At 37.0% G+C, this 19,287-nt stretch overlaps 2 protein-coding genes and 1 non-coding gene across 4 annotated transcripts; all 3 read left to right on the top strand.

Moving 5' to 3' along the window:
* The first annotated feature begins 174 nt into the window (after nucleotides 1-174).
* Nucleotides 175-12,447, top strand: grinaa (glutamate receptor, ionotropic, N-methyl D-aspartate-associated protein 1a (glutamate binding)). Its single transcript, XM_054606075.1, has 7 exons — nucleotides 175-270; nucleotides 7,226-7,565; nucleotides 8,099-8,214; nucleotides 8,355-8,555; nucleotides 8,801-8,929; nucleotides 9,861-10,004; nucleotides 10,608-12,447. Exons 2-7 carry the CDS (start codon nucleotides 7,262-7,264, stop codon nucleotides 10,755-10,757), a joined length of 1,044 nt encoding a protein of 347 aa, XP_054462050.1. The 5' UTR covers nucleotides 175-270; nucleotides 7,226-7,261; the 3' UTR covers nucleotides 10,758-12,447.
* An 831-nt stretch (nucleotides 12,448-13,278) lies between these two features.
* si:ch211-199g17.9 (uncharacterized protein LOC108180085 homolog) lies at nucleotides 13,279-18,565 on the top strand. Of its 2 annotated transcripts, XM_054606268.1 has the most exons (10): nucleotides 13,279-13,367; nucleotides 13,496-13,540; nucleotides 13,627-13,689; nucleotides 16,257-16,331; nucleotides 16,540-16,587; nucleotides 16,740-16,794; nucleotides 17,884-17,973; nucleotides 18,065-18,128; nucleotides 18,259-18,325; nucleotides 18,455-18,565. In XM_054606268.1, the coding sequence occupies exons 1-10, from the start codon at nucleotides 13,352-13,354 to the stop codon at nucleotides 18,553-18,555; spliced, it is 624 nt and encodes a 207-aa protein (XP_054462243.1). In that variant the 5' UTR covers nucleotides 13,279-13,351; the 3' UTR covers nucleotides 18,556-18,565. The 2 variants fall into 2 exon arrangements, with proteins under 2 accessions (XP_054462243.1, XP_054462242.1); XM_054606267.1 differs by having other exon boundaries at nucleotides 18,259-18,565.
* On the top strand, nucleotides 15,956-16,086 carry LOC129097828 (U8 small nucleolar RNA). The gene has a single exon (XR_008531557.1). It is a non-coding gene; the product is annotated as a U8 small nucleolar RNA (small nucleolar RNA).
* Nucleotides 18,566-19,287: the final 722 nt, after the last annotated feature.

Genomic DNA, 19,287 nt, shown 5'->3' with positions numbered 1-19,287 from the left:
CAGTACAGACCTCTAACTCAACATCCCTTCTGGCTCTTATATGACCCTATGGAAAAAGACTTCGTCATTGTTGCGGGAGCAGATATAAACTTAGTCATGTTTATGAAACACCAGGAGATTCCCACACACCACGTGACCGCACGTCGTGTGGTGTCGTCACGGGTTCCGCTTTAGACCCGGTTCAGTCGTTCAGCCCGAGTCCAGAGACCAGGAGGAGGAGGAGGCAGCGTCAATGTCGGCAGCTGCTCTGAAGTAAACACATTTAAAAAGGTACGTGGGTTGGACTACGTGTGTTGTGTGTGTTTTACACGTAGATTTTAATGAAATGTGCTGCTTTGTGCGGCTCCGGTTAGCAACGGTCAGCATCTTGCCTGTCGCCAACCGTCAGGTGACGTCAGCGGGATAGAACGCGGTGGATTGACACAAACAGATGGAATCAGCAGAGCCGTTGACGTCTGTTAAGGTGGAGGCAGAGAGTCGCAAACGGGTCAGCACCGTCAAATATGAGAGGAGGAGGAGGGGGGGGGTTGTTTTCGCCCTAAAATAATAAAAAAAAACCACTTGTTTATGATGCCTACCTATCAACCTATCGCTCACAGTCCATTCTTATCTCTTCCACAATGGCGGTCTCCCTAGCTCGGGGTTGGGGTTTGATGTAACGCAAACAGATGCTCAGTGTCGCAGTGTGGGTCTGCGGCGGTGGAGGCCTACCGTCAGATGCAGGTGCACCATGGAAACGAGGCTCACTGTGTCTGGAGGCTCCATGTGTCTGTGGTGGGTTTCTGGTCCCACACAGCCTCCAGATAACGGGGGGTTATCAGGCCTTTTAAACCACACCTGGTGTTTTAGACATTGTTTCAGTTTAGAGAAGGTCAAAAACATTCAGTGGATCCAGATGTAAGGATTTATTATTTTGTCTCGCCTTTTAGTTATTTGTAAACTTACTTCTATGATCATTAACTAAACATCAGTTAGACTTAATTGAGACATTTAACCACCTTTTTCTATAACTAGGGACAGACCTTTCTAGACCTTTCTCCAGAATATAGTGACAGACATTTATATATATACTTATCGATTGCCACCAGGAGAAATGACTAAACATCAGTTAGACTTAATTGAGACATTTAACCACCTTTTTCTATAACTAGGGACAGACCTTTCTAGACCTTTCTCCAGAATATAGTGACAGACATTTATATATATACTTATCGATCAATTAGTTTAACGAATGATTTGTATATCAATCGATATAGCTGAGGTATCCCGCTAACACCGCTTCCTGCAATTGGCAACTGTTTAAACTCTGTAAGGAATGAATACTTGATTTCAACTCTAAGCTAGTGATGAATTAGCCGTGCTTTGTTAGAGCTACGGCTATGCTGGGACAGTGTATTGTTGCCACCAGGAGAAATGACTAAACATCAGTTAGACTTAATTGAGACATTTAACCACCTTTTTCTATAACTAGGGACAGACCTTTCTAGACCTTTCTCCAGAATATAGTGACAGACATTTATATATATACTTATCGATCAATTAGTTTAACGAATGATTTGTATATCAATCGATAATGGAAGCAATTGTTAGTTGCAGCCATAGATATTTCTTAGCTTTTCTTTGATATCAATGATATATATTTTCATAACAACCATTCAGGCTTCATACTGTAATTACACCGGGTGGGTCATTTGAGCAAAAACAATTTGGTTTTTGCTCAAATGAAACATTTGGTTAAGATCACAGCCTAGCAAGTCTTGGTTCTTACTCTTACCTAGAGTTTGTAGTGTTGTATTTCATTTTATGCATTGAAATGTATATGTATTATGGCTACAAAATTATTATATTAACTGATTAGTTGATAAGGCAACCTTTTTGATAAGAGATTAATCATTTAAGGAGAATGTGGTAATTAATTGGTTATGAAAATGGTCATTAGTTGCAACCCTAATATTTTTTTGGAGTAAATTTACAGAAAGTCAATTGAGAAACTGCTTTTGATTAAATAACGAGACCTGTCTGTTTTTTGCTAAACCAATGAATTACATGCTTAGGATAGATGCAATATTATAACAACAATATTAATGCCACTATATTACCCATATCCTTCTATGTTTATGTTGTTGCAATCTCAGCATCAGGCCGTCTCCATGATTAATCCACACATCTCCATATATATTTTGTCTCCATTAGACAAAAACTGTCCTTTGCAATTTACAGTCTAGAACCCATATTAAATGATTTGTATTTGTAGGTTGACAGTGTTATTGGTTGAACTTCTCCATTGACAGTGTGTCTGTATGTGTTGACTGAAGCTGAAGGATTATACCTAAACATGACGTTCATTATTTTAGACAGAAACAGCCTCACTGTTCTTCCCTGACAGCTTGTTACCATGACATGCATGAGGCAATGCAGAAATAATTAGTTTGCTGTCCTTATGATGCAGTTGTACAGTGAAGAGAGGGGGGATATTTAACTTTTGGATAAGTGTGTTTTGCTTACACTTCTGTTCTGTTTGGTAGGATTTAGATTTTCAAGGATCAGTTGGTTTATACCAGACAATTAAATTAAAGCTGAGGTATCCCGCTAACACCGCTTCCTGCAATTGGCAACTGTTTAAACTCTGTAAGGAATGAATACTTGATTTCAACTCTAAGCTAGTGATGAATTAGCCGTGCTTTGTTAGAGCTACGGCTATGCTGGGACAGTGTATTGTTGCCACCAGGAGAAATGACTAATTTCAATATGTAGCAACATGTATTTCCTATTATTACAACGTGCCACTTTATTTATATTTATTCAACAAGAAAATGTTATCCTTCTAATAATGTATGACATTTTGAACTAAGAAATTTGAAAATTTGTTATAACAAGATAAACTGATATTAAACCCATAAACTTTTATCTTGTTGCGAGCACAAAGAAAAATCTGTTCTGTTATTATAAAGAATAATTTAGATTTCTGTCACTATGGTTGAAGTATGATACCATACTATGCTAATCTACCGAAAGTGCAGCCATCAGTCACAAAGCGAGGTGTCTGCAGGTTTGACATAACAAGCTGATGACACAATCTTGCCAGAGTGCTGCTACATCGGCTGGCAGATAGGCAGTCAGTGACTCAGTGGGGGGTTTATCTACCAGGTGGTCCAAGTGAAAATTTCATAACAGTATTCATCAAATGTTTTCATGAGTGCTGCGAGGAGTTAGATTAAAATTTAGCTGGTTCTGTGGTTGATGCAGCGCTGGAAACAACCACAGAATTAGTCACTTATCATGTGACTGTGAAACATTTTATTTCTGAGATCATTCACTGAACTTCTAGATGTTGGTTTGTAATGAAGTATTGAATGTTCAAAAGTTGTATATTTAATCTTTAAAATGAGTGGTAATTTCATTTTATCTAAGTCATCCTCCATCAAAGATCACAACTTCGCTATTTTAACCTGTTGAGGCACCACAAATTTTAACACACAAACCTCTGTATAGGCCCCACTGCTTTTTGTGTCTGTTCCTGTTTTGTCACTGTGTTTCCTGGTGATGCTTTGGCATGCAGATAGGATGTTGTATGTGGGTTTGTTGAGGTATTGTGTTAGCCTAATTGTGTTAACATGGCTGTCCGGCTAGTGTCCCCCCCATAACCTAATTCCCCTAGCGATAGCTATTAGCAGAAGCCAGGGATATGGGCACTGTTTTTATACATCTAGCGTCGGGACGTCTCTCCTAAGAGGATTTGAAATCACCCACGCAATGCTTGTAAAGCTGTACACAAACAGGGAATCAAACTGATTCACCCCTCTAAAAAAACCTGTATTGACTTTAGTCACTTTCACCACAGACATGGAAGTGAAACTATTGTGGTTGTTGAGTTCATCTTTTGTGCTTGAGTTGACTGGCTGGCAGGGAAGGCATTGACTTTTAATGTCCTTTACTGAAGATCCTTGTCTTTTTTTTTCTTCTGAAAACAGAAAGAAAGACCAGCGTTAATTTTTCATTCACTTTTTCTTTTTTTCTTTCCTTTTTACACATTTTTTACTTTTAAATCAAGGACTTTTAAAACAATTACAGCTACATGTATCAGAGGAGAGGACCGTCTCTGTTGACCATGTTGACCTAAATATTTCTGATATTCTCCGGACACTATGGTGAGTTACTATGGAGTAATCCATCATACACAGATAAAAGGCTTCAAATAGGCAAAACAAATCACTTCTGTTAATTATGACTTACGTGACCTACTCAGGAATATGAATAAGGAGCGGGTGATAATTCAATAATTTTTATTGAATATCTGAATTATTTTACTTTGATTATGAAAATGACATATCATGTTATCATTCTATAAATGTCTGTGTTATCCAATTTTGAGTTGTAATTACAGATGAATGAAGGCGAGGACAAGTTATGATAAGGTGACGAAAGGGATAATAAACTGAACATCTTTGAGCTTTGAACTGTTGGTTGGAGAAAATAAGCAATTTGATGACATCACCTTGAAAGATATGCTTATCTCGATAAGCATATCTTTTTTTTTTTTTACATTTTAAAGAACTTAACAATTATTTATTAATGGAAAAAGACCTTGAGCACAGTTTGTTTCTTCTTACACCAGTATGATTCTTTTACATGTGATTTCCGCCTTATATCCAAGTGCTAACATGGATTGCAAATCCTTTCAAGTCCTAAATTACAAATTTGAATGCTTTACATGGACATTGGACAGGCAGGGGTCACATGCTTTGACTGTGTGTGTCACATGACATGTTAAGGACTCATGGGTTATTCAGTTACATCTCTGTTTTTGCTCAGACGACAGATGTCCTGTCTTGTGTAACATTGTGTGTTATGTTACCGAATTACTGAGTAGGATGTTTGTAATTTTCAGGTCAAGAGAGTGATCCTTTATAATAAAACAGTATTGATTCACTGCAAACATTTAATAACAGATACATATTCTGACAAGTAATTCAACAAAATAGCTGTACTCAGTGTACTATATGCCCCCCTTACACAACCATTGTTGTCCGGAAAGCCGGGAGGGATTTGGCTCCTCAGATAATGATTGTAATCTGTCATGATCTTAATGGAGACTGTCTGTATGAAGCAGAGCCAGCAGTCGCCATGTTTGTCTGCAGTCTCACATTGCACTGTCCCGGTGATGGACAGACAGAGATCATGAGGACACACACTAGAGTCTGGATGCGTTTGCCAGGGCGAAATAGAGCAGTGTTGCATAACACTTACCGTGTGGCCTGGAAAGAGGGGAGGAGAAAGATGGAGGGAGGATGAGAAACAGTCAGCTTGATTTTTTTTAGTTTTCTAATCTGCCACTGAATGGATATTTTTGTACTCATTATTTATATATTTTGGTGGCGGTGTGTGTGAAAGAAATGGCATACTGAGAGTGTGTTTGCATATGTATGCGTTATTTATACAACTGTTCTGTACAGTGGCTGTAGTTTAAACAGCAGAGGCCTATCACCGCTGTGAAGTCTGTCTGCTGCAGACTCAAGCTTTTCTTTCAAAGTCAGCAACTAGGGGAAAGGCTTTTGGCTCACATCCTGGTCAGTAGCGAGTTTTCCTGCACGTTTTTCATAAAAAAACCTGCACAGCACATTTAAAGCACTAATCAACCTTGTAAATTGACCTCACTTGCTTAGATATTTCAGTTTTCTAGTGTACAGCCCTGTGTCATGCATGTACAAGGTCCATTAGCTGTGTACTGTAGATTGAAATGTAAATGGCGCAGAGACCCAGTGTGTGCTGGGGCCTGGTGGGGGGAGGGAAAATGCAGTAATGGCCAATATGTGAGGCCTCTTCCTGAAGCAAAGCAGATTAATAATACATTTGGTTACCAAGGCACCACCTGTGTTCATAGTAACAATGTCCGCACTGGTGTGGACAGTGTTTGCCGTCTCCTCCATTTGTCTCGCGTCATCCATCGCTTTACTTTCTATGCTGGATAAATCAATAAAGTTATTGTGTTGGATTGACAGTTTTATGTAGATAAGAATGAATCCTGTATTTATGGTTTAAGTTTTCACTGAGAGGAGGTTCATTCACAGCTGTCTAGAGGATCCAGTAAACCTCTGGATGAACCTTGTTATTAGGAAAGTTTCACAATGATGTGTCACAAAGATAAAATTATTTCAAAATGACTTCCTTCGTGAAATTCATGGTAAATCGCACAATCCACAAACCTCATCACACCACACCCTTGCTGGGTAACATTGACATTAGAGTGAAAACGATTAGTTGAACAACCCTAAATTAATTGGAAGAAAATTATTCAGCAACTCTGATTCATTTTATTATTATCAGAGTAACTTTGTAAGCAAAAAGGTCAAACATCAACTTCTCCATTGGGAAATTTGCAGCTTTTCTTTGTTTTAAAACCAAATACATTTTCAATTTGGGACACTTGATAAGACAAAAACAGTGATGAGTAGTATAAACTTAACTTGTCATTTGTTTATGTTTTTTGAATGTCCTTTTTCGTTGTTTTCTTATCTTTGATGCTGTAATGGCAGATCTCCCTGATCCATTTTAAGGCCTTGAATACAGCCATGTGCACTTCCTTCCCTGTAACCCTGGTCTCTTGCCGGACCAGTGCACTCTCCACTACTGCAGATGTTGAAACAGTCTTTGTCGTTGAAAGGGCCTTTGGTGGCTCATCTCTTTTTCTATTTTCAGCCTTTTCCTCCTGATCCTTCAGAGCCTAGTTTTCTCTCTCAAAGGCCCTCTATGACTTGGAAGTTTCAGTGTCAGTTTTTTCGGGTTGTCCACAATAGGACCATGCGTACACCAATCACATTTTATCACAGTATGTAACTTTAGAGTGTGTAAAGTGCATATTTTAGTAGGAACAAACCAATCCACAAAAGGAAGGTAAAACAACTGGATTTTAGTTTGTGAAACAGAAAGGCAAAGCGCTATAGCTCTCCTCAGAACCTCTCCCCTCTCTTGCTGCAGCATTGTTTGATTGCCAGTCACCTTTTTAATCAGGGATATGCAGGACTTGTGTCTTTGCCAGTTTGGCCTAAATACTGAGCCATCATTCATTTCTCTCCTCTGAGACTTTTGATATGTAATAAAGATTTTAACATTGTATATATATTCATACTGTTAACATGAGATTTTGATTTAAATCTCGCCTGTATGTTTGTGTTGGATACAGATGTTTTTTAAGTGAATTAATCCTAATCATCTTTTCATCTCGTAGATTGTTCTAGCAGCAGAGTGAGCCATTACCCACATCATGTCCCAGGACAAGAGTGGATACCCTGTTATGGGTGAGAACAACCCACTTCACAACAGCGTCTATGGACCCCCTCAGCCAGGTTTTGGCATGCCCCCTCCCAACTACAGCCAAGCCCCAGGGGGACCGTACCCTCCAGCAACGGGCTACGGACAGCCAGACTTCCCCCAGGCAGGCCCAGGTTTCGCCCCTGGTCCCTACCCTCAGATGCCCTACCCTCAGATGCCCTACCCACAGGGACCCTACCCTCAGGGGCCTTATCAGCAAGGACCCGCACAGCCAGGCTATCCCAGTGACCCAACGGGTGAGTGGTGAAACCACTGAGTGTGACACAGAGGCAATAAACCATGACATAACCAAAAAGTGCACACATCATGTCATTTCACTCTGCTAATTCTCCATCCACAAAAACCACTGTGCTCAGTTGTGTTCATTTATTACATTTCCAAAACTTTACCTCTTTGCTTCATAAAGCTGTCTCAGTTCAGTGAAAGTTACAAGTTTAAGAGGAGTTTTTCCTGCAAATGAATTTACACACTAAAGGCCTGTGAATGCTATAAGAACTGTTAACATTAACCAGGTTGACAAGAAACCCTCTTACTCCTTTTTAGCTCGGACTTAACACAGACGACTGGGCAGTTACGGAGATTCAATACTAGCCGTTTGCAGAAAACACCACAGACACGTGTCCATTTGTTCAGCCTAGCTTTTTTGCCAGTTATTAAAGGCTCCCCACAGCGAAAAGCTGCCGTGGCGCTAGGCAGGACTTTGTAAGTAATGTGAAAGGCCCATAACAAAACAAAAACAAACTGTTGTCCTGTGTTTGATGTTCACCAGTTCCTACCGGCAGCCCTGGATACCATGGTGATGGGCCTCCATCTTACTACGACAATGAGGAGTTCACCAACTCTGGCTTTGAGGACAAGTCCATCAGACAAGCCTTCATCAGAAAAGTAGGTTATTTACCATGTCAAACAGATTAAATGGGTCTTATATGGGAGCCAAAATAAAGCATAAAATATAACTTATATTAATATGAAAAAGCCACCAAAGCATAATGTTTCCTCTGACCATCAATCCTCCCTCCCACCAGGTCTTCTTGGTTCTCACGGTACAGCTGACGGTCACTTTCTCGTTTGTTGCTGTCTTCACCTTTGTCGATGAGGCCAAGTACTTTGTGCGGCGCAATCCATGGACATACTATGTGTCCTATGCAGTCTTCTTTGTGTCTCTGATCGTCCTCAGCTGTTGTGGAGAATTCCGCCGCAAGCACCCCTGGAACTTGGTTGCACTGGTAAGAACTTTCCCTAATACCAAATCATAAAAAAAAATATGAATTAGCCATTGTCAAAGTCTGTTTACATAATAAATACACAGATTAAATGATGTACAATTTTGTTATATTCCAAATATCCATAATATAGTGTTGTTGTTTTTTGAGACAGACGTATTGTCTATCTTTCCATCATCTGAATCTACAACATGTAAAGTGTTACTTAAGTGATGTTAATTTGAGCGTGTGTTTTCTGTGTCTTGCAGTCCATCTTGACCCTGAGTCTCTCCTACATGGTGGGCATGATTGCCAGCTTCTATGACACAGAGACCGTCATCATGGCCGTGGGCATCACGACAGTGGTCTGCTTCACTGTCGTGCTCTTCTCACTACAGGTCAGCACACACAAGCAGTTGTTTAAATAAGTGTATTTAAACATCTACAGACAAACATCAGTACTCTAGTTCAAAGCAAAAGTGAGAATTTCTTCTGGTTAGTTTTTTGCAGTGAGATGTGCAACCTATTCAATCTCACACACGGCCCACTGAAGGCACACTTACAGATAATTATTGCTGTCTTAGTATATATTATAGCTGCTTGTTAAACCCTCTGGAGTCTGTTTATTTATCCTAAATATACTGAGCAAGTGTTATTTACGGTAGCAACTTTATTTATATATCATGTAGAGTAAAGCTGAGAAAAACAGTTGAAAGTGCTGATGTGGGGGCTTTCACACTGTATGCCATTTATGTATCTAGACCATTATTTCTTTTTTACTAATTTATCAATTTTCCTTAGTGATTTACAATGACATAGAATTTCAATGAAAACTGTTAAAATCCCTCTACGTGTTAATAGACTGTATTATAGTTTTATTTTTTTAACTTGTTTTTGCCAAATGTTTGTGTGTGTAACAATAGAGGAAACATTTGATTTTAAAACGAATAACGTTAAAATATTGTCATAATGTCAGTAATTATGACTTAAGATTTTAGTACATTTTTATGGGCGACTGAGTTATTTTTCCTGTCAACTTTATACTTAAATTGACAAAATTAGAAGTCAGAATGATAGCTGAGTTTGTGCTTAAAAAAGGGAAACCATGCATGTGGGGTGAGGTGAGTTTGAAAAGTGTTGAACAAAGAGAGAAATTATCCAAAATCAATCAGGACTTCAGAGGTTTAAAACATGAAATATTCAAACGACTAGCTTTGGGAGTCTTATGAACAGTTTAGACTGCATTTGAAGTAAATGTCTTAAGGTCCTTAGAGTGTTGAGTCCCATGTCTTATCTCAGCTCACATATTTCACCATCTTATCTCCACAGAGCAAGTATGACTTCACTTCCTGTCGGGGCGTGCTGTTTGTTTGCCTGATCGTGCTGCTGCTCTTCTCCTTCCTCTGCATCTTCATCCGCCACAGGATCCTGCACATCGTGTACGCCTCACTGGGGGCCCTGCTCTTCACCTGCGTAAGTTTCAAACTATCATTGTGTTCATAAAAAATCACATCACTGGATACAGTTCCCATTGGCATACAGATGATTTCCCACCTTCCAATAAACTTTATTCTGCTCAATAAGGGATAATTATATCTGCAGAACATTTAAGAGTAAAGCACATACTGGGTAAAAAAAGATTTATGCTTAGCAAGAGGAAGGTAGCACGCTAACTTTGTTATTAGGAACTGAATATATGACCAAAACAGTTGTTTAAATGGCATGAATATTTTATTATACAGAGGAAAATATAATGTTTTGGGCTGAACGAAGAGGTAGAAGACTTAATGAGGAGAAGAATTCAATTAGATGAACAAAGGAGGAGAAAATGTGATACGACAATCTAAATAGGAATTACAATGTATATCTTCTTCACAGTATATGAGCATGTGCTTTAGGGTATTTGAGACGTCTGTGTTAACTGTATATTATGGTATTTTAGTTTATGACAGTATTTGTATATTTGATACATCTGAAACAATAGCAGATAAAATAAATGTGCGTGTAATTCATTTTAGGTCCAAAGTGTAGAAATCTTTTAAAATTGCATAATCCATCCTTGTTTCCTCTCTGCAGTTTTTGGCTGTGGACACTCAGCTTCTCCTGGGCAACAAGAAGCTGGCTCTGAGTCCAGAGGAGTACATTTTTGCTGCCCTCAACCTCTACACTGACATCATCAACATTTTCCTCTACATCCTGGCTATTGTGGGACGCTCCCGTGAATGAGGCTGCACCTTAAAGAGGAAAGGAGGGTGACAGAGAATTCCTCCCTTTTATTGTGAAATGTTGCTAACATGCCCTCTAACTCCATGAACATTTTCTTCATTTCTTCCCATGGTATTCTTAATTTCCTCTCCTATCACACATATACTTTTTAAAATAGGCAGTTGTGCTGTGGAACAGGTGCAGCCTGTCATAAAATCCAACACTATTTATTAACACAAATATTTCCATTAATGACGAAATGATTAGTCTTTTCCACAATTTGACCACTCTGCTTGCTGTAACTGTAACTGTGCTTCCACTAACACAGATGGCTACATTGTGGCTACATTACCTTTACCCCAACTTCCAGTTTGGCTCGTTCATGCATTGTAGAACATGTTCTCCTGTGAATGCATGGCACTCAGCCTTGCCTTGCTGCAGAGATCAATCAGAAAAACGGCGGGGAAGCTATCCACAGCGCCAAATATTGATGCAAACCAGCTTTGCCTGAAAAGAAGATAGTGCTAGAAATATCCTCCTCTTTCAGTATGTCTGTTTTCCCAAACGTATCTTTCCTTTTGAGCCTGCTGTTGTGAAGTGACCCTGCATGGCAACATTGGAAACACAGCTAAAGATGTGTTACGGTTCTTTAGAGCTACCAGAGGAAAACCTCCATCTAGCCTGTCACAGCTGTAAATAGTTAAGTGTATAACTGTGTATGATGCCTCGCCCCCTCTGCACTCCGGATGTGTTGCTTTTTGGGACAATGTGCACTGATATCAGGACACTTACCCAGTACAGTAACTAAATATCTTTTGATGGCAAAAGAATGAAGATCAATGTTGGATGTGACAAATATGAAGATAAATTAATATTTATGAAATGTATATTCTTACGGAATGTCTTTTCATGTTTTGAAATTATTTCTATGATTCGAAACTGAGACTTCACTTTACTTTTATATTTTCTTTCCTATCCTCACTAATTTTCTCTCATCCAGTCATTAATGTGAAGTGAACATTTGGTGCTGTATATATTTTTTTTTTTCATTACAAGTTATGTGAACTAAAGTTGAAGTAATTTCTGCCCACTTCCAAACCAAGCTGATCCAAGTTTGAGAACTTCTGAATTTTAACACTGTAATGAAGTAGATGTACGACAGGCTTATAACTTATCTATTTATTGAGCTTGATGTAGATAACAGGGTGGCTTTGAGGTTGCTTTTAAGATGTTGTTAAGGAAGACACCAGCTTCTGCTGTTGTTTGGAAAGGAACAAGGACTTTGTTATTTAAAGTGATTGTGAAACATTCAAATGCTGTTTATACTCAAAGATAAAGGAAGCAACATTCACTGAAAACCAAAATGCTCACTGCACGTAAACACACAACTTGAGGGTTATATTTAACATGAACATTTTTTATTTTGTAGCTTTTGTTTTGAATTTCCACCTCTTGCATGGCCCTCTCCTCTCCTTTGCATGTGCTTATAATGCACACTGTACAGGTGATCCTGTTTTGGAGAGACACAGTGTTGTTTGGCAGCCCTGTTGGACTTTTTTTTAACACTAACTGTGTTTGTATCTAACTGATGTGCAAGTGTACATAGAACTCCTTAGTGGTTTGATGTGTATAGGTAAAGTAATTTTGGGGCTTTGTAGGTCTGTTTGCATTGTATATTTGCATTAAATCAAAGTGGAACCACATTCCTTTACACTGCTGTTTGCTTTTCATTAAAACTGATACAATGTAACGGTGTTGAATGTTTTGTGTTCATTTACCTGAGCCACTGAAGATATTTTTCTGATCAAAGTAAACGGCTGTGTCGTGATTTTGAATACCAACCAATTAATCGGCATGGCCAATATCATCAGTCAATTTTGCTGATCGTAGAAGAAGCTTCAGGACAAATACTGAATATTTATTTTAAGTTAATATTTTGCCATTGCATCATGCATTGCATAGGTTGTCAGCTATAGAGCTGAAACTTTGTTTCAATTATAGAATTCCCTACTATTGTTGTTCGTGTTTCTGTGAGTTCTTGTTATGTGTTCAAAAATAAATAGCCATTTTAGTATTATGATTTTACTCTTTAATATTGACATCAGCCTCAAACATCTAGTCTTGTTCTGGTTTAAGGCTTTTGAATAGTGGATATCTTGGTTTATTTTTGGAGCACATTTCAATTTAAAAGATCAATGTCATTGGAAAAATTGAAAATCACATGCAGTAGGTTTGATTTCCATTGTGCTAAAATATCATTGCAGGATATATATATATATAGATAGATAGATATATATAGATAGATAGATAGATAGATATATAATATACATTTAACGTTTCCAACTGTAAATGTGTACATTTAAAATATAAATTTCACTATATAAAAGGACCATGTGGTAGCCTATGGGACATGATTCATTATTCATTGTTTATAATATTTGTAAAGAGAAGGTAATTGGGGGTTTTTCCCTAAATACAAGTCTGCTACTGGAGAGCGCGCGCACCTTTGGCGCGAAACGTCGCGTTGCGTCCTCGTGCGCCCGTCCCTTCAGGTAGGATCAGAGACAAAAATAGGATATTTCCCGCCATTTGGATAGTTAAGGAAAAGACTCAATATGTGCGAACCGACAGGTTAGACGGCTTACATTTTAATTACACTCTGAGTACCAGAGTGGCTAATGTGTACTTATAACAAATCATCTACATAACGGGGTGTATGTACATGTACTCTTCTAACAATATTGTTTTACATTTAACAGGATTCAACATTGAGGATTTGATTAGTGTTACACCACTGAAAGAAGGTAACATTTAATGAAGTACTAATGAAACTAATCCTATAAATCCCAAAACAAGGCTGACATGGAGCATGTGTGTGCCCTGCTGTAAGGTGGAGACATGCTGGAGCCCAGGGTTGAACAGTTGATGGGCAAATTAAGGAAGCTACAACAAGGTAGTGTGTGACTGACACCGTGTTTTGAATGATGTGCACAGTGTATATGACCTACTTCAGAGACACTAGTGGACAAGGAGGACAACTGTTCAAACCTTAATACAGTCTATAGTTCAAACCTAAATACAGTCTATAGTTCAACCTAAATACAGTCTATAGTTCAAACCTAAATACAGTCTATAGTTCAAACCTAAATACAGTCTATAGTTTAAACCTAAATACAGTCTATAGTTCAAACCTAAATACAGTCTATAGTTTAAACCTAAATACAGTCTATAGTTTAAACCTAAATACAGTCTATAGTTCAAACCTAAATACAGTCTATAGTTTCTAAAACAGTCTATAGTTCAACCTAAATACAGTCTATAGTTTAAACCTAAATACAGTCTATAGTTTAAACCTAAATACAGTCTATAGTTCAAACCTAAATACAGTCTATAGTTTAAACCTAAATACAGTCTATAGTTTAAACCTAAATACAGTCTATAGTTTAAACCTAAATACAGTCTATAGTTTAAACCTAAAACCTAAATACAGTCTATAGTTCAAACCTAAATACAGTCTATAGTTCAAACCTAAATACAGTCTATAGTTTAAACCTAAATACAGTCTATAGTTCAACCTAAATACAGTCTATAGTTCAAACCTAAATACAGTCTATAGTTCAACCTAAATACAGTCTATAGTTCAAACCTAAATACAGTCTATAGTTTAAACCTAAATACAGTCTATAGTTTAAAACAGTCTATAGTTAAATACAGTCTATAGTTTAAACCTAAATACAGTCTATAGTTCAAACCTAAATACAGTCTATAGTTTAAACCTAAATACAGTCTATAGTTCTATAGTTCAAACCTAAAAACCTAAATACAGTCTATAGTTCAAACCTAAAACAGTCTAATAGTTCAAACCTAAATACAGTCTATAGTTACAGTCTAAGTTCAAACCTAAATACAGTCTATAGTTCAAACCTAAATACAGTCTATAGTTCAAACCTAAATACAGTCTATAGTTCAAACCTAAATACAGTCTATAGTTCAACCTAAATACAGTCTATAGTTTAAACCTAAATACAGTCTATAGTTTAAACCTAAATACAGTCTATAGTTCAACCTAAATACAGTCTATAGTTTAAAATACAGTCTATAGTTCAACCTAAATACAGTCTATAGTTCAACCTAAATACAGTCTATAGTTTAAACCTAAATACAGTCTATAGTTCAAACCTAAATACAGTCTATAGTTAAACCTAAATACAGTCTATAGTTTAAACCTAAATAGTCTATAGTTTAAACCTAAATACAGTCTATAGTTCAACCTAAATACAGTCTATAGTTCAAACCTAAATACAGTCTATAGTAACCTAAATACAGTCTATAGTTCAACCTAAATACAGTCTATAGTTTAAACCTAAATACAGTCTATAGTTCAAACCTAAATACAGTCTATAGTTCAAACCCAACAGCGCCATCTTTAGGAAGAGATGAGTTTGGTTTTGATTTATATTAGTTAATAAAATACAACAATATTGCTGTGATTTAATTGCAATTAACGGATAAAAGAGATGCCGAAATAACTGCATAAGGATGCCTATTTGTAAAATGTCTGGATTCATGTTTTGTTAGTTTTCTCCGCAAGACGACAAGCAAACCACTTCAGATCAGTGCTTGCTTTGCCAATATTGTAGCAGCTCCATCAACCCTCGAGATACCGTCATATAGTTGTTAATGATTCCTGTAATTCGACTATATATTCGCTGCTCTGAACAATAAAGCACGAATTACAACTTGGAACTGAAAGCCGGATGTGGAGTGATCATCTCGACATGTGTTAGTCTTTGTGGAGCGGTACTTCCGCTCCCGATGGTAAGTCACGCTGTTTTTCTTGAATAACATTATAATACCCAGTTAAATGAGCACTGGATGTACATGTAACGTGTCCTAAAGGGTTTAAGTGTTCGTACAATATGAAAACTTTTCAACACCGAGGTCTGAGGTTGATGGGAAGCTTTGTGAATGTGGACCAATGAGAAGGCTCGTTGTGCTGCCTGTATGCTAATTAACACGTCCCTTCTTCTAGGTTTAACTGAAAGAAGAGCAAATTAAACATTACTTTTAATAAGTTAACAGTAAGGGGTCAGATATTATGCAAAGCACGTTAAACTACATGCAAAAAGTAAATGTTGAAACTAACTATAGAATTTAAAACCGTGAGTAAGACCGCTGTTTGTACTGAACATAACCATTCTGACAGCATTTCAAAGGCATCTTCAGTGAGGTACATCCTTACCTGTTACTCCAATAAAGGAGTATCAGATCATGATGAGTGGAGAATAATGAGATATGATTAATATCTTCATCTTGTAGGGAACGCAACACCCTGCAAGACCATTCTGATTTACAATGTGAAATATTACAATTGAATTTATCTAATATAAATAAATTTAAAGTCTGTTGTGGACTTTAAGAAATTAAATGATGGTTTATATTCAATGTTGTGTGTCTAAGGTTAGTGATCCTATAGTCTGAAAATAACTACCATACACTCACCACACTGTTTTGTTCTAGGTAAAAGATCCTTGGAGGAAGAAATGAAGGAGATCAAATCAGTCAGGGACTTTATGCAGAAAGAGCTGACATCTTGTAAGAAACATAATAATCTCTGATAATTGTTTTTGATCCACATATATTGTTACATTGTTATTGTACCTGCTGCCGAGATGTTTAAAGACTTACTAAATGTAAACAGTAACTGTGTTTGCGACTCTGTAGGTAACCAATTATGTGTAATGTATGTATACAAATGTTTACTATTGTATATTATTACTAGGCACTGTTGTTGTTTTTACAGTACAAACTGAAACCTACAAACTGGAAGGAATCCATAAGGAAAAAGAAGGTACTTCAAAACAAATGTTGTTTGTGTAATTTAATATTGATGCCATGCAGAGTTATTGTTTTTTGTTGACTGTTTCTGGAAACAAATATCTCATCTGCTGCAAATACACATACCAAAAAATTAATAAGTTGACAAGCTGTTTTTTTTTTCAGAGTTGTGCAGGAAGCTGCAGTTCCAGTGTGAGGAGTCTGAGCAAGACGCTGTCAGGTGAGCTCCACACTAACCAGAAACCAGAAACAGAACTGAAAGTCTTAAGCTGTAAGTAGTGTGCTTCAAGTGACCTATCAACATTTTTTATTTCTTCATATTGTGAGACCTCAATTGTGTGTTTGAGAAATTAAACACTAGATGGCAGCAAAGATCAGCTTCCTGAATATTTTTTCCCTTTTAATACATTTCTGGTGTCAAATCTGTAAGTCCTTATAGTTGTACTGTATATTAAGACATTTTTTAATGTCTCGCATAATTTCCTATTTATATATTGATATCATTTTGGAACTTGAAATTTGAATCTGCGTGTTTTGCAAAGTATGTGTAACAGACAGAATGAATTTGACTCCAGTGTACATATGTACCTTTTTAATGATACAATTTATTCTGTGGCATATATTGACAAGAGTTACTTCCACAAAAATAGATTTGAGCTATTAAAATGAAGATATGTACATGTGTCTCATTCTACACATCCAAAGCCCTAAAGAAGACGTTGTAGTGTTTAGGCTTTTCTGTTTGATACCAATGTAATTCTTTGCTTTCCTTGTCAACTTTTCTCTTTTTAAATGTTATGCTTCAATATGTTGTTTGCTTTGTTTACTTTCAATGTTATATTTAATCTAATCCCCATATGCAAGTATAATAACTTGCAAGCACCTATTCATGTATACAGTAATAACAGACAGCATGTAAATACATTGTGATTAATTGTACTGTATACAGCGTATTTAGGTTGTCATGGCTGTGACACATTTTTGTTTAATGTCACAAGATCTGGTGATAATGATATCTAGTGTTACACACAGCAGGTATAAATTGCAATAAACTTGTTCTTAAGGGCACATTATCTGTATATTTACTGTATATGTATATGGGATCAAATGTTGTAATATAAAGAATATGCTGCAGTCCTCAATGTAATCACTGACCAGCACTTAACAGTTGTGAAGTGATAATTAACAATGTTCCACCTTGTACCAGGGCTACTACGCACCCTGTGAGTTTAGGTAAAATGAAGGCTCTGATGGGAATGTTTCAATGTTTCTATCTCGTACTGAACGATGAATCATGTGTGTTTTGTAGGCAGTTGAAGCAGAACAAGAAAAGCGAGGAGCTGCTAGAACAGTACAGATGTGAAATTCAGGAATTCAAGCTTAAACACCGGAAGCAGCGGTACCTGAAATTATGTATTACAAAAAAAAAAACGTATCAAATGTCATTGTTAAAGTAATATATTTTGATAAAGTCAGCCTTGTTTTTGCAGGATGAAGTTTGAAAACCAACTTCATCAACTGATAGAGCAGCATAAGAATCTGCACTCTGTCTTTGTAAGTACTTTTATTTTATATAAAAATAACTTGGACATCTATGTTTTTTCCAACATCTCTAACAGATGATGTATAAAGTGATCAATGTTGATTTTGTTAATGACTGTTAATTCTTCAAATTGTTACTTAGGCTCCAGAGAGGCTTCCAGATGAAATAGAGAGTGCTGAGAATACAAAAAGTCAGCTGTTAGCAGCTGGTAAGTTCCTTCTAATGATGTATGCCTATTCAATCAGTAAAACATTTATTCTTGGACAAGCAAGAATTAAGTGTTTTTCTTTTCTATCCCCAACCCATTTGATTTGGTCTTTTTCTGTAATTCTTACAGAACAAATGAAGTTGGCTCAGCTGTACTGTCTCAATGAGGAGCTAGAAAAGATGGAGAAACAGAGGCAGCCTGCAAAAACAGCTGCTGAGACTCAGGAGTAAAACATAATTTTTAGGTATTTTATAGAATCGGAGCGTACTTCATTTCTCCCTTGTTAGATGCGCTTTGATCAGTTCTTGTCAGGTGAAAACCTTAAATCTCACAAATGTTAGCTTCTGGGTTTCATTCAGTTCAAGGGATGCCTGATCCTCAAAACCCTGTTCTGTGAGGCATAAGCCTGCTTTGATGTTTTTGTGAAATCTGCAACATTTTACATTTTGTGACTGGTACATGGTGTTCAGTGGCGGCAGTTGTATCCTGTACGGATATGTTCCTGTGTTCATTTTACCTAAATGTTGTGTATTGATATACTCCAAAGTAATTCATATATTTAAAAGTATAAAGGTTTTAACACTTTAGTGATATTGTTCAAATGGGTTTACTTAATGAATCTTAAAGAAACTAGAAATGAAAATAGTACAGCCATTCACTACAATATACTTGTGTACTGTATAAATGTGCACACAGCCAGATTCAATTTCAGTTTTAAAGAGATTTAATAAAATACATTTTTGCAGTATTCCATATACAATGTAATACTATCTGGGGTTTATAAAACAACAATAACACATTGACCCTGTGCAACTGATTACTCCCCTACTTAATGCCAATTCCTTTTTACAGCCAAGACCAAATGCTTGCATATTAATTAAAATAAACACAAGGCACTTTGATAGCACAGTCAGGATGATCATCATCTCATTTGTTATTTAGATTATCAACAAGCCCCTTTT

The sequence above is a fragment of the Anoplopoma fimbria genome, chromosome 10 (genome assembly GCF_027596085.1).
Source record: "Anoplopoma fimbria isolate UVic2021 breed Golden Eagle Sablefish chromosome 10, Afim_UVic_2022, whole genome shotgun sequence".
Lineage (NCBI taxonomy): Eukaryota > Metazoa > Chordata > Actinopteri > Perciformes > Anoplopomatidae > Anoplopoma > Anoplopoma fimbria.
Note: the sequence above shows the minus strand (reverse complement) of the source record. Positions and strands in the feature narration are given on the sequence as shown.